Source organism: Planococcus citri, chromosome 3, assembly GCF_950023065.1.
Source record: "Planococcus citri chromosome 3, ihPlaCitr1.1, whole genome shotgun sequence".
Taxonomy (NCBI): Eukaryota; Metazoa; Arthropoda; class Insecta; order Hemiptera; family Pseudococcidae; genus Planococcus; species Planococcus citri.
The window spans coordinates 11,562,732-11,578,576 of record NC_088679.1 but is presented as its reverse complement, the minus strand read 5'-3'; the positions used below and the strand labels follow the sequence as shown (position 1 = coordinate 11,578,576).

Here is a 15,845-nt window from a genome sequence, read left to right as displayed (position 1 = left end):
GTTGACATTTCTCCAGCAACTTCAAATCGCTCCAGAAGGCGTTATAATCTTGTTAGCAGCAGTTGAAAATGCAATTCTTTCCTATTATGAGTTCAACATTCCGAATTGATTTGAGTATAGGTGAACCGTAAATCAGAGGTGACGAGTTGAAAAGTATTAAGGTTTGTACTTACATATTTTTTTACAAATTTATAATCTCAAATATGGAGAAATTCTCAAATATGTCATGTTTTATTTTTGCCACAATTTTTACAGAAAGGAGAAATGAGACCTAAGGGCGGGGGGATGATATCCATTATGCACACTAAATCCATTGAAGCGTTCGACAGCTGTCTCTCTCTGCTACAGGGTTGCCATTTCAGCGAATTTTCCGCTGTTCCTAGCGTTTTTAATGAGAGAAATCCGCTGACATTTTCAGTTTTAGCGGCTAGCGGATGTCCTGGCGGATTGCTTTTATTCTTCTTTCACCCGTTTTTTTCGTTCTTTTATACATAAATTTCAAGGATTTTATTGATTCCATCTTCGAATTTCTCAAAATTTTGGCGGAAAATCTAGTGAATTCTGATTACATCGAAAATTTTGGCGGAAAATCTAGCGAATTCTGATTACATCGAAAATTTAGTGGATTTTAGCGGATTTTCAGAGTCCATCTGGCGGAACATTGTAAAACGGCTCTGGCAACACTGCTCTGCTATTAATAAAATTCCAAACGCTTTTCTGCCCATTATTTTCGCCATAACGTTCCAATATATCCAGATAAAAATCATCGACATAAGAATTACTCGTACTAATTTAGGAACCATTGCGGCAAACATTTAAACAGAAATACTGAGAATCACTTTGTTTATGTTATCACTATAGCACACATAATCTGTCGAAGTCTATTCGCTTCATTCATTTTGTAATTATTCAGTACCCTGTTGCTGTATGCCGGTAATAACTTCTGTAATAACTTCTGTGCTGCACCTAAAACCGTTCGAATACTCTAGTGTGTCATTTTTCATTCGAAATAGCATTATATTTAAAAATAGTCGCGTCTTACAGTATTAGTAATCTGATAAGTGTTTATAAATGAATCTCTATGTGTATTTCGGTGTTTTATTGTTTTCTGGAATCTTCGAACAAATCGCATCAACTAACTTGGATAAATATGTAGAAAGTAAGTAATTTGCGACTATAGAATCACGTTATCTTCATAAGCACGTGTTACTTCGTAGAATTCTATTCAAGGAATATAAAGATTAACGTAAAATAGGTAGTCTGAATCGACGTTTGTTTGCGTGCGCGTCGCAAATGGGTGAGATTGTGACGTCAGTGATTCCAGAAAATGCACAACTCGCATACGTTTTGTGTAGCGAGACCACCTTTTACACCTTTGAGCTTTAGTAAAATTTGAACCATAAATGCTAGCACTTTCGGTAAAAAAACATTCGAAAGAGGATAAAATTCTGAACATTTTGATGTATTAAAATACGTACGTGTTCATTGAAAATTTCGCATAATTTTAATTTGAAGGTGGATTATTGTTTCAGATTTCAAAGCCTTCACGGTAGCGACCAACGAGACCGATGGCTACCGACAATTCATTAGATCTGCTAAATTTTATCAAATTCCAGTAGAGGTGAGTTCATAATTACATAATATCACAACAATGTTCGGAAAAATTTTCTACAACGCTGTTAATTTCATTCAGGTGCTGGGATTTGGGAGCGAATGGAAAGGAGGCGATATGAACGGCCCTGGTGGTGCTTACAAAGTTAATTTACTCAGAGAAGCTCTAAAACCGTACAAAGATGATAAAAAAAGAATAATTATCTTCACTGACAGGTATACGTACCTATATTTATCACCTATCTACGCACGTTTCTTGGAAATAGGTACCTATTTTATTTTCTTGACCATTAAAATTGAAAACGTATTTTCAAGTGCAGTTACGACGTCTTGTATTTATCACCGGTTCGAGATATCGTGTCGAAATTCCTATCCAAAGATGCTGGAATAGTTTTTAGTGCCGAAAAATGGATTTGGCCGAGTAGAGAAATGGAAGCTGAATACCCTGATGTAAGAGATGGGTATAGATTTTTAAATTCTGGAGGTAGGTAAAACTAATCTGAACTGATTTTTTTCTCTAATTATTCGACCTACTAAAGTATAGTTTGTCTGTAACTATAGGTTTTATTGGATATGCTGATCTGATCTATAAATTACTCGACACCAAGCCTGATATCGACAATACTGAAGATGATCAACTTTTTTATACTTCTTGTTACGTGAATCAAGAACTTCGCGATTCACTCAGAATTAAATTAGACCATACAGCTGAAATATTCCAGAACTTAAACGGAGTCTCTGGTACGTTTATTTAAAAAAAAAAAAAAAAAAACGCACATCAAATTTTTCTAATTTAAAAATCATTATTCTCATTTCAGGAGACATTCAATTAGTCCCAAATGGCAATAAATTGGAACTAGTGAACATAAAATATACCACGAAACCGCTGCTGTTACATGGGAATGGATATTCTAAATTTGTCGAATTTCATACCTTGACTAATTATTTGGCTGGCAGATGGTTGCTCGATGAAGGCTGTAAACATTGCGATGAAAGCAGAATCAATCTTCAGAGTTTATCCGTAAGTGTGATTTTTAGGTATTTCAATTTCAACCACGTGTGACTTCTTCAATGATCATTTCTGTTGACTTTCGTAGATCAACAAGTATCCGACGATCGTTATTGCTATTTTTATTCGAAAACCTACGCCATTTATTGAAGAATTCTTCGCAAAAATTGTGAATCAAAATTATCCTAAAAGAAAAATTCATCTATTTGTTCACAACGAAGTAAGAATTGTTTTCCTTCATCGAAAGTATTCTTCATCTGAATAGAAATCAGAAAAAATAAAATAAAATTACAGGTGCCTTATCATGTGCCAGAAATTGAAAAATTCGTCGCAGAAAATAAAGAGAAATATCGCAGTGTGAAACTAATCTCACCATCTGATCAAGTCGATACAGTGACAGCTCGAAATTTGGCCATGTAAGTAATCAGGATAATTCTCAGAAACTTCTATCATTTTTTCCAAATGCAATGCCTATTATAATTATAGCCTATCTATTGAAAAATACTTCGTAATTTCTATAGAGATTTATGTTTGAAAAAATCATGCGACGGATACCTGAATGTGGACAGCGATGCTCATTTAGATCTCGAAGATACTTTGGCATCTTTAGTCGAATTGAATAGGTATGTTCTTAATTCATTTTCAAAATTTGACCTGCCTATACTCTTATTTCTTATTCTTGTATACGTATGTATTTTAGAACTGTAGCTGCGCCTATGCTAAATATGCCTTACAAAGCATGGTCTAATTTCTGGGGTGCTCTGGATAAAAATGGATACTACAAACGGTCGTTCGACTATATGGATATTGTGAATCGTAAAAGAAGGTATGTGCCAATATTTACAGACTATTTTGTACTTTAAATGCTACAGAATCCGAATAATGATTTTGTGGTTTATTATTACCTACAAACCTTGTAGTAGTCGATTTCATTGTGTTTCATCCTGTGACCTGATCGAGAACTCGACCAGGAGTGTTCTCGACATTAAGAAGGTATTGGGTTTCAATCGGTTGATAATTAACTAATATTGATTTAATTACATTTCACTTCGAAGGTGTATTTGAACTCGTTGAGTGAGATTAGATAAGAAATGTAGGAAATTCGAATCACGAGAGGAGGAAGGAGGATTGATAATACTCGTAATGTGAGATAAGAATGTCGTAAATCTCTGCAACAAAGTAAAAAAATGGAAAAATTGTTGTCGAATACCTACATAAAATAATTATTGATAAACGGAAACGAAATGTAACGAAAACAGCCGATGGACAAAGAAAAGTTACAGATGAACATTCGTGATTTCTTCTATTTGTTTTTTCAACCTCCGAAAGGTAAGCGGAGTGAAAATGAAGGAAAATATTTTCAAAGTCGTGAATTACAAATTTAATTACTTATTGTAATAATATTTGTGTAGTTATTTCTTTCGTGGGAGCATGAAAAATGCAGGCGAGGCCTGTGAAAATAAATATTCAATTTTTCAATTTTTGCTCGTGATTTTTAAATTCATGTTTTTGACCTTGGAATTCTTCGATTATGAATTGAAAAATAAATATTTTCCCCTCAGGATGTCAGGATCGGAGGTGGAAAACAGGAGACAATGAGATCAGGGAAAAAATTGACAACTTGATAAGCTAAAAAAAAATCAAACTCAAAATAACAAAAAAAGTAAATGGTTCTTTGCGATCGAGCTGCCAAGTAGGTACTCATTTCAAACCATCAATTTTAAATGCACTTTCTAAGTAATCCATTGAGCGGGGGAAGGGGAAGGGTAAGAGATGTATAAGCCTATATGTTGAAATCTGTGTTTTTGAGGTCTTGGTTGAGAATAAACTGACCATATTTTTTCATATTTTAGGTAAAAGTGGAGAGATGGATTGAAAGTAGGCAATTTTTTTCGATTGATTTCTCTAAATCTATGTTTTATAAAGAAAAATGAACTGCACTTTTCAAAAAAAAAACAAAAAAAAAACTCACCGTATTTGAACAGCTGAACCCAACTCTCTTCAAAAGAGTTACAGTATTTTTATTCAAACTCTTTATCAAAATACCGAAATTTTGAGTTTAGCTCTTCTTCAAAAGTAGTTCAAATCATTTATGATTATTTTTGCTCAAAAAAAGTTTGAGGAATTCTTTTTCAGCATTTTTTTGGTTTTCTTCTAAGTGAAAAAAAAAAATCGAAAAGAATCAAAAAATGAACGAATTTTTATTTTTTTGTTGTGAGTGTAATTTTTATAAACTTTTTCATGAAATACGTCAGAAAGAGGTCAAAATAAGACCACTGAATAAATTTACACTTTTCTTGATGTTTGAAATTGAAAATTGAATTTTTTTCGAATTTTGATTTCTTTGTGAGGAGTTCATTTCATCGAGTGAATAAGGGGTTTTTCAACTTTTTCAACAGATACGTAATAATAGGGGTCAAATGAGTCAACTTAATCAATGAAAACTTTTTTTTATGTTTTAAACCAAAAAATCACATTTTTTCGCAAACTTTGAATTTTTTTAAATCGACTTTGCAACATGGTACCATCACAATTTTTTAATATATTGTTCAGCATGGAAAGTTGTCCATAATATATTTTTTTCAGAATTTTTGAAAGTCGAAACGATATGAAAACTACGTTTTAAAACTTTTTGAGCTAATTTTTTGTTCGAAAAAAAGCGGCAACACTGATTTTTATGATATCACCAAAAAGCCTTTCAAAACCCCTAACAATGGGGAAAAGTTCCATTTTGGTAGGTATCGCGGTTATCGAGTAACCCACTTCTGAAATGGATGATATTTTAGGTTCACTGAAAACTTTGACACCCCCTGGCTGCCTTTAAAAATGAGCTAGAGGGTTGCGATTTGCGCCATTGGTCATCCCTTTGGAAAGTCTTTCCACAGGAAAAATTTCAAAAAAATCGCCGAACCCCACTACCACTTCTAGGTCGGATTGACGTGGAATGACCAAATGTTTCTAAGATTTTTAAAGCTTTAAAAATCAGCTATACCTACCTCACTTAAAATGAAGTTCAAACTCTCTGTCTGTTTCAAACTTTTTTTTGGAAAAAAAAAGGAAATAAATGAAACTTACGAGTTCTTTGAAGAGCTGTTTCAAATTCAAATTCTATATTTCAGATATGTACATGCGGCAGCATGCTGCCATTATATCACGTTGAACATTACATAATTGAAAACTGTAAGATGTTGTTTTCAAAAACTCAGTGCCCGTCTCTGATTCCAAGGTCGCGTTTATGAATCTTCATCAAAGGTGTAAAGAGTCTAACGGTGAAAAAAAAATAACTGAAATTGCTTTGAAAATCCACAACGTACCTATGTAAAAATTCAACAGCAGCACACCAGCAAAATTCAATAAAAATTCGCCGAAAACGCTGCAAAAAATTGATACGATATTGCTAACATTTCGTAAAGTACGAGTACCCAAAATAGTTGACCAAATCTCTCAGAATGGCTATAGAAAATCAGTAAAAATGGAAGCCTTCATTATACGAGACAATTCAAATGAAATTGATAATGCGTCGCACAAGTCGTGCAGAAATGTAAAAGTTGAACAATTGCGAAAATTCAACATAAATTTAGTAAATTACCAAAAAATCAATGCGAAAATTGTTCAAAATTCGAAAAAATTGACACATTGCCTTTCTTTTAAATCGCGAAAAAAAAAGGAGAAGACATTAATACATAGAAATGAAAAACAAGCCATCAGTTATATTCGCTGATTGCAAGATAGCTTTTGCATTTGCTTTCACCATATTGGTTTGAAATATTTTTAGAACGAATTAGGACAAGTATTGAACCAGTTTCCAAGTACTTAGCCTAATTTTGAAAAGAATGATACTCGTAGAAGTGAATTTTTTGAAATATTGATTCATAGTGATCTCAGTGAGAGCTGTATTTTTGGAGAAAGTGTGTTATCCAAACAAAATCCAAAACTCGCATAACCAGAATTTCAACAAAGTAGGTTAAGTAGGGGTAATGGCCCTATAGTTTTACCCCCCTAAGGACATATCTTGAAATTTCTTTTGACCTAATGAAGCTAGAGAAAAACTGAAAAGCGCATTGAAATCAGCGAACATTTGTTGACAAGATTCAGTGTTTGCCAAAAGTTTAATTCCATTAGGTTCGCCAAAAAAAAATATTTTTTGCAAAAAAACGAGTTCGCAATTTTTTCCCCCCAATTTTTTTTTGTGTTTTCAATTAAGTATAACAACTTAATTCAACGTTTCCTAACAAATTATTAATTAACCACGCCAAAAAGTGTCCTTTCCGTTATCATCAGTGTATTCGTTGCTTGAAAACATAATTGAAAATAAAACTGAGAATTTATATCTCACGATTATTTGAGCAAATTTTCAACAAAAAAATTCAATACACGTATTTTTGGACTTTAAAATTCCTGAACCACCAGATGAACGCCTTGTTTTTCACAAGAAACTACTTTTTGGGAATTTTTTGCGGATAAAGGTGGTGAAAAATTGCTGTGAAAGTTCCTGCTCCAATTTTCTGTTTTCATGCTACTGCTATACTCAAGGTCTTCAATGTAATACCTACTCGTTTTTGTTTTGTTTGCTTTCATAGAAAACCTATATTAGAGGGGTATCATTCATTTATTCAATTTTTTTGGTTGATTGTTTACATTGATGTAATCAACTGTAGAAAGTGTTTTTTGGACAATATTATTTACAAAAGTTCAGAGCCGTACATTCAAATACTTCCCCAAAAATGAATAAAATTTATATCTCGCATTTAAACGGTCGTCAGTGAGCAAAAATTCTGAAAATTGAGGGGGGGGGGGGTAAAAAAATTAGAGAACAAAAATTAATATGGATTTTCTATTTTTTTACCCGGTAAAAAAAATAGAAAACTGGGCTTGAATCGTTCCCTATTTTTTTACCCCCTCTAAAAATGTTTAGAAAACAATTTTGATGAAAAATAACTAGCTCATCTAATAGACCAGAGTGTGTAGAATTCAGCGATGTACTCACGAACTCATTTTGAAGGAAACTAGCGCGTCCAATCCTTAAAATCAAAAGACACTTTTTCAAAATTTTGTTAAGAAAATCGACCAAAACTCACATCACATTTTTCAAAGTCTCCTGAACCATAAACATTGAATGGAAAATGCAGCTTTTCAAGGGCACTGTGTTCCAAAAGAAGCACAAAACATGTTAATATGGTTTTCGAATTGATTCATGACTTTGGTGGCTTATTTTTCAGAAAATTCTTGGGGTGGGGGAGGGTAAAAAAAACTGGGCCGTTACCCCTAGGTACCTAGATTTTATTTTTCATTTTTGATGAATTTTTGAAAATTTCATAATGACAATTTTCCAATTGAAAGTGACATATAGCTTTTCAACTTGATTCATTTGAAATCCCCCCTCCCGAAAAAAAGTACTTAAATGGTCAAATTCTTCAATTTTCAACAAGACTCATCTCTCTAATTCGGGATGACGGAGAAGGACAGAGTTAGACTCAAATCCCTAGTTTTATTGGACAAATGAGGAAGCATTCTGTTTAATAATCAATTCTTTGTGCTCGTATCCTTAAAATGCACCTTCGTGGTGAAGTTACTTACCTACGTCAATCATGTTTCTTTATTCTCATATAGAATTATTGGGCATCACATTGAAAACTTATTCTCACTAACGAGAAAATTATTACTTTCAATGATCAAAAAATAATTACCGCAAGCGATCACTTTTCAATGGATATATTAGACATGAGAAATACACCAAATTCTCTCATAGGTAGCACGTTAAATATTATCACAATACCAAAGCCATAAGGTATATATTAAAGAGTAAAAACGACGTAGTCAGTTCGAAAACCTCTTTTATCAAGGGCGTACTGATTATCCGCTTGACACTCGTAGTACCCAGCATCTTTCTGCGTTGTCGGATCAATTTCCATCTTGGACTTCAACGTATCATTGCCAATAGCCCATTCGTGCACCTTAACAAACCCCATAAAAACACTTGCAAAATTCAACCGAAAAACCAAAAAAAAAAAAAGGCAAGATACCTGAAAACATTTATGAGCGTAAAGCTCGACTCCGTCTTTGAACCAGGTAATATGCGGTCTTGGAATACCTTGAGCCATACAGAAAAATGTGATTTTACGCCCGAGCATGTAATCCAATTCAAAATGCGACGATTTTATGATCCTGGCGCCCTTAAATTAAAAGTCGAAATGGACAAAACGAGCGATTAAAAAAATCGAATAATCAGACTTACATTTGTATTATCGTAATAACTGGCACCATCTTGATTCCTCGGTATAAAGATTTGCATTCTGGAGCCTGCTCGGCTGCCGGATTTTCTCGAACCACCCCTCCGGCCACCTCCTCTGGCTGCATTTACGTCGTCGTAACTGACAGACAGCAAGAGTATCGCAATAGGTATCCATTTTCCGAGGCGTAAATCCATCGATTCTTTACAATAGGGGGATATAGTTTAAAACCCATTTAGCTTGTTTGTAGACCTATTAAAATATATATTGTGGCGGAGAGAAGTGCTTACCTGAAGACCTTTTTTTTCTCCTCCAGAATAGCTCAATTACGTAAATAGAAATTTAACCGATTCGACAACTCGCAGCACACGTGTAATCGCGATATGTATAAGCATCATATGTCGCCCTTCGTATTGTTTATTGTATAGAATTAGCTTCTTCCTTTTTTATTTTTGTTTTTTTTACCAAGCGACAACTATAGTCGGGTTCGAGGTGCCCCTTTCGTTCAAGTATAGGTATTAGCTGTGTTCGCGAGCTGCGGTTTGTCATATATCTCTCTCTCGGTGTGTGATGGCTCAATTGCCATTTGGTGTGTGTATTTAGCGAATTTTATTATCCTTGACATTGAAACGTATTTACGAGTTGATTGATATTTTTGTGAACGCGGTTTATACGAGTACGATCGGCAGTTCCAAAACGTGACGCATTTTTTTCTCTAATTTCAGAGGATTATGGAACGTGCCTTATATCAGCAGTTGCTATTTGATCAATGCAACGGTGTTGAACAATCCGGTATTGAGGCCTCAATACACGTATCGCGATTTGGACTACGATATGGCATTTTGCGCTGAAATGAGGATTAAAGTAAATACGTAATTCTAGTTTATTTGACGATATTAATGTTTTCTATGGTACCTAAATTGTGAAAAAAATCATCGTGATTGATCGAGGGAATTATTTCAAGCTGTAGCTTGATGTATGATTTTTGAAATTGATTAAATATCCTCCAAAAAAACTCTCCGCTCTTTCACGGTTCCTAATGAAGCTACTTCGTCGATTTTGGCCGAAATTCAACTTCGAACTTTGATAACAGCTTTCCAATTACAAAAGCTAGAGCTTTGCACGAAAAATTGAAACGAAGAGCAATAAAATCAAAATTTGAAAAGATTCAAAAAATAAACGAATTTTAATTTTTTTGCTACGAGTGTAATTTTCATTAACTTTTTGATGAAATACGCCAGAGAAAGGTTAAATTAAGACAACTGAATGAATTAAAATTTTTTTCGATGCTTGGAATTGAAAATTGATTTTTTTCGAATTTTGATTTTTTTTGTGATGAGTTCATTTCATGGAGTAAAAGTGATTTTTCAACTTTTTCAACGGATACGTAAAAATAGGGGTCAAATGGGTCAACTTCACCGATTAAAACTTTTTTTCATGTCTTAAATCAAAAAATCGCATTTTTTCGCAAACTTTCAATTTTTTTAAATCGACTTTACGAAATAATGCCATCTCAATTTTTTAACATGTTGTTCAGAATGAAAAGTTGTCCATAATATTTTTTTCAGAATTTTTCAAAGTCGAATCAATATGAAAACTACGTTTTGAAACTTTTCGACCTAATTTTTCGTACGAAAAAAAGTGGCAACACTGATTTTTATGATGCAATTACCAAAAAGCCTTCAAAAACCCCTAACTATTGGAAAAAGTTCCATTTTGGAGTAACCCACTGCTGAAATAGATGATATTTCAAGTTCATTGAAAACTTTGACACCCCCTAGCAGCCTTTAAAAAAGGGCTAGAGGGCTGCGATGTGCGCCATTAATCATCCCTTCGAAAGGTCTTTCCACAGGAAAATTTTCAAAAAATAGCCGACCCCATTTACCCCTTCTTGGTCGAATTTACGTAGAATGACTCGATAACTTTTTTTCTTTTCAAGTAGATGTGAAAAATTTGGAGTTTTTCAACAATTAATTTAGTAATATTTTGTGGAAATTTGAGCTTCGAAAAATCTGCTAGAGGCTCCAGAATTGCTCAAAATAGTTTGAAACTATTTCCAATCAATTTGAAGAGTCGATAAAATAAGTTACGTATGTACCTACAAAATTTCAGCTTGCCAGCTTGACTTAGTAAAATTTTGATTGTTTTTTAAAAATTTCAATAATTCAATTTAAAAAAAAAAACATAAATTGATGGAATATTTTGGTTGACCTTATCGTTATATTTTTGAATGCCTACTTCAATCTGGTGGGGTCTGAATACCAGTTAAAATGGAATAACTACCTCTTATGAAAAAAAAATTTCAAAAAGGAACCAAAGCCACCACACAGAACACGTATAAACAAGCCAATCAGCTATTCGCTGATTGCAAGATAGTTTTTGCATTTGCTTTCACCATATTGGTTAATGGACTGATGGTTGTATTTTGGTAGCTAAGTTTGCTTTTAAATAATATGTACATATCAAATTGAAACAAGAAGCTGATTTTCAACTTCTTGATTTTTTTTAATAATTTATTAGGTAGAATGTACCTAGACTTTCTACTTTTATTAAAACAGGGTGTCCACTCATTTCTGGAAATGATTTTCCCTGACTTTTCCAGGTTTTCCAGACCAATTTTTCCATTTTTCCAGACAATTTTTTTAAATTTTCTATGCTTACCCCACACTTTAATTAAAAAGGAATGGAGGGGGCGGTATAATTTTATTTCATACGCCTCTCTTCGAACTGGATACTTCTTTGGATATAAAAAACAGCTAAACTTTGATTATTAACTTTTTAAATTAAAAATAGGTAAATAAATAAGTAAATAAAACATGCATCAATTTTGGCCAATTTATACAATATTCATATGACATATAAATTTCTTTTTTTTTTGGATTTTTGAAGGCATCAAAATATAAAATTTGTTCATTTTAAAATGAGAGACAAATTGACCCGAGCGAAGCGAGGGCTAAACTTTTTAAAATTTTCATTTCGAGATCTCTAAAAACGATTTTTTTTTTTGAAGCAATAAAGAATTCATTTTTTGGTTTCTTAAATTTTAATATTGGAATGATGTTTTTTTTTTGAAAGAAGTTACTTTTGAAAAAAAAAAAGAGGACAGGCTCGACCAAAAGCTTCTGAAAATTTGCATTTCGAGAGGCATAAAAACGAGGTTTTTTAATGCAAAAGTTTATTTTTTGGTTTCTTAAATTTTAATATTGGAAGGATGTTTTTTTGAAAGAAGTTACTTTGGAAAAAGGAAAGAGAAAAGGCTCGAGCGAAAGCTTCTGAAAATTTTCATTTCGAGAGGCATAAAAACGAGGTTTTTTCATGTGAGGACAAGTAGTTTTTTTTGGCTTTTAAAATTTTAGAATTTGAATGATGTTTTTTTCGAAGGAAGTTGATTTTGACAAAGAAAACAGAACAGACCCAAGCGAGGGCGAAAGCTCTCGTAAATTTGTACTTCGAGAAATCGAGATACATAAAAACGATGTTTTTTTGATCGTGAGTTCATTTTTTGGTTTCAAAACTTGATTTTTATTATCTAGGCATGGTCTTCGTCATCTTGCCTTTGAAAAAGAAAAGAAAACAAGCCCGAGCGAAGCGAGGGAAAAAGCTTTTGAAAAATTGTTTTTTGAGAAGTAAAAAATAACGTTTTTCTTTCATCACGGGTCTTTAAAAATTTGTAATTGATCGTTTTTCCAAAATTCCAGGGATTTTGCGTGAAAATTACGAAATTCCCTGACTTTTCCAGACCGACCAAATTCCCTGACTTTTCCAGGTTTTCCAGTCTTGTGGACACCCTGTAAAATGAAGTCAAATAAATTTGTCGTAAATGAGAACATTCAACTAGATAATATCATTTGTACATAAATAAAAAAATATAAAAAATTAAATTCCAAATTAGTTTAAAATTTGGTTTTCATAAACAGTAATTCGCTGATTGCCTTTATGTCGAAATATACTGTTTGTTGATTGGCTATAAACTGAAAATTCATAAATTTTATATTACTGATAGATGCAGTGCTCTAATTTCAGAACTGCAGGTTATCATACAAAATCGTTCTTATTTCTGAAAGAACTTTGAAAAATAAAAAGAAATGAAAGTATTCTTACTTTTTTTAGAATAAATATAGGTAATTATGTATAGTTATTGCAAAAATTGCATAGGCGACATTGCCAATATCATGGGAGAAATAATTGGAGAATATTACTCGAACGCGTTTCACGACGCGTTTGGAACTGTTGAAGGGGGGGGGGGGGGAGGCAACGCGGTTTCGTAAATTTGCTTTCGAATTAATTGGTACAATAGAAAACATTGAACTTCCGTTTTACTATCTCATTTCATATTAAGTAGCCTAATTTAATGTGTCGACGAGTTAACGAAAAAAGGAAATGGCCATACATAAATCCGATAAGGTTTTCGTCCGGGTTAAACTATAGAGGAGAATTTTTTTCTATAGGATATCTACATGCATGTAGATAATCGCCAAGATTTTGGTCATTTGACCAATCTTGAAGGATTCGATGTGACTAAAATAAATCCAGAGGTGTATGAATTATTTGCCAACAAATGGGATTGGGAGCAAAGGTACTTGAACTCGGAATACTATAGAAATTTTGAACCAGAAGCAGAACTGTTGCAAGTAAGTTTCAAATACCTACCATTCATCATTTTATTGATTCATTTTTAATTTTAAAAATATCAACAATTGGTAAATTTTTTTAGCCTTGCCCAGATGTTTATTGGTTCCCAATTGTTAGCGAAAGATTTTGTAAAGAGTTTGTAGAAATAATGGAAGATTTTGGACAATGGTCCGACGGATCTAATAATGTACGTGAACCAGGCATAGAACGATTAAAGAGAAGGAAGATATGATAGATATCTTTATTTTTAATCAATTTATTCTTCAATTGTGTAGGATACAAGACTGCAAGGTGGTTATGAAGCTGTGCCCACCAGAGATATTCATATGAACCAAGTAGGCTTGCACGATCATTGGTTGGAATTTTTGAAATCTTATGTTCAACCTCTGCAGCAAAAAATTTTCATTGGATACAATAGCGATGTACGTATTTATTTATGTGTAAGTCTTGATGGGGGGAGAGATCTCCCTCTGAGAAAAAATCTTTCGAGGTAAAATTTGGATGAAAACAGGTAGGTAAATGTCACAAAATTGACGATATATACCTAAAAAAATGTGTAAATTTAAAAAGTGGTATAATACCTATTTCAAAATTTTTTTCCATCCTTTTAAAAATGAATCACAAGTAAAAAGTTCATTTTTTTTTTTTGAATAAATCTGGAGAGAGAAAAGGGAATTTTTCGATGATACATACAAAAAAAAAAGAAAGTAAATCCCTGCTCACCCCCTCTGAAGCTTATTTATTTCATGTTTTGTAACGAGCAATCATGTAAATACCCTCTATTAATGATTTTACAGCCCCCGAGATCATTAATGAATTTTGTAGTACGCTATAAACCTGATGAACAACCTTCTCTCAGACCTCATCATGATTCGTCCACATACACAATTAATATCGCTTTGAACAGGCCAAATATTGATTACGAGGTAAGCAATAAACTAATAAAATGAAGAATATTTCATCTTGAATATGATTTCTCTGATTTTATTATATGTAATTGCATTGTGGACCTATTTATACCTACAGGGAGGCGGATGCAGGTTCTTGAGATATAATTGCGAAGTAACCAAAATGAAATTAGGATGGATGTTGATGCATCCGGGTAGATTCACTCATTACCATGAAGGATTACTTGTGACTAAAGGAACCAGATACATAATGATTTCGTTCATCGACCCTTGATCTGAACAATATTGCAACAGTATACTGCCATTGCCATATCAAAAGACAGTTTGACGTATCAAATGTGTTAATCGAAGTGCCATTTATGACTTATTGAAATTAAGATTGCCTATTCGAACAAATTTCTCAACTTATGGACTTTCACATTATAGTTTTGTCTTCCAGGTGCTATTATCTTGCCTTTGAGAGTATTTTTAACCAACATCTATGTGTTTTATGTTGTTTAGTCATTGATAAAATTAGTCAATTTTATTTTAAATAGGTACTTATTCTTTTTTAGAAAACTTTGAAGAAAATTTCCAAATGTTTGCATTTATTTTTTTTGTGTTTTATGAATACTTTTTACCAATAAGGGCTGTATTACTTGATGATTGTTTTAATTAGGCTACAATCAAATTTTAATAATTGTCTTTGAAGTCAATGTTTATTATTTTTTTACAAAAAATGGTTTATCAAAAAATTCATTAAGAATGAAAAAATGAATTATACTGCCTGAAATCTGGCCTAATGATGTATTTTTGTATCTCATATAATTTTTCTTATCCAATGATCATCCTCAGCTCCAGTTGACCCAAAGAAATTAGATCAATAGGTACTAAGGAATTATTCTAAAATTAAATGGAATTTAAAACAGTGTGAAAAAAAAAATTGGAATATGATCCTGAATCCTAAATGATAGGAAAAAGGAAAAGAACACGTAACTTCGGAATTTAAAGTGCTCATTTCAATTTCAAAAAATGTACCTGTGGTACCTACCAGGTTAGGTTAGATTTTCACAGTTGTAATTTCAGGTTGACGCATCGATTTATACATAAATTTGTATGCAGGTAAACAGATTTGAAAAAAAACAAGCCATCAGCTATTCGCTGATTGCAAAAGGGTTTTTGCTTTTTGTTAGGTGTTTTTTTTCTCGTAAATTTGATCACAGCCAATGAGCCAAAAGCAAGAAGAAAATATTTACTGAGTAATGAATTTTGCAAAAAAATTTAAAGAAAAGTAAAACTGAATAAATAAAGCTTCTGGCTTCGGCTAGCTTTTAAGTTGCTTTGCTTTAGCTTTCAACCCCCCCCCCCACTTCCTCAGCTTTCAGCTTTCAGCTAGGGCTAGCTTTCTGCTTTCCTGCTTTCCATCCCTATTAATGTACATTCAGTTTTCAGTCATTCAGTGATAATTAATTAGTG

General features: G+C 32.9%; 2 protein-coding genes across 2 annotated transcripts; one reads left to right on the top strand and one right to left on the bottom strand.

The window, feature by feature from the left end:
* Positions 1 to 883: 883 nt before the first annotated feature.
* Positions 884 to 14,972, top strand: LOC135839335 (procollagen-lysine,2-oxoglutarate 5-dioxygenase-like). The gene is made up of 16 exons (XM_065355326.1): positions 884 to 1,159; positions 1,533 to 1,621; positions 1,694 to 1,827; positions 1,932 to 2,095; positions 2,173 to 2,352; positions 2,430 to 2,632; positions 2,709 to 2,840; positions 2,915 to 3,036; positions 3,142 to 3,243; positions 3,321 to 3,446; positions 9,576 to 9,714; positions 13,299 to 13,481; positions 13,565 to 13,669; positions 13,758 to 13,904; positions 14,280 to 14,408; positions 14,509 to 14,972. The coding sequence occupies exons 1-16, from the start codon at positions 1,072 to 1,074 to the stop codon at positions 14,662 to 14,664; spliced, it is 2,199 nt and encodes a 732-aa protein (XP_065211398.1). The 5' UTR covers positions 884 to 1,071; the 3' UTR covers positions 14,665 to 14,972.
* On the bottom strand, positions 8,317 to 9,354 carry LOC135839336 (immunoglobulin domain-containing protein oig-4-like). The gene is made up of 4 exons (XM_065355328.1): positions 9,141 to 9,354; positions 8,856 to 9,052; positions 8,644 to 8,793; positions 8,317 to 8,574 (listed from the first exon to the last, which is right to left on the bottom strand). Exons 2-4 carry the CDS (start codon positions 9,045 to 9,047, stop codon positions 8,416 to 8,418), a joined length of 501 nt encoding a protein of 166 aa, XP_065211400.1. The 5' UTR covers positions 9,048 to 9,052; positions 9,141 to 9,354; the 3' UTR covers positions 8,317 to 8,415.
* Positions 14,973 to 15,845: the final 873 nt, after the last annotated feature.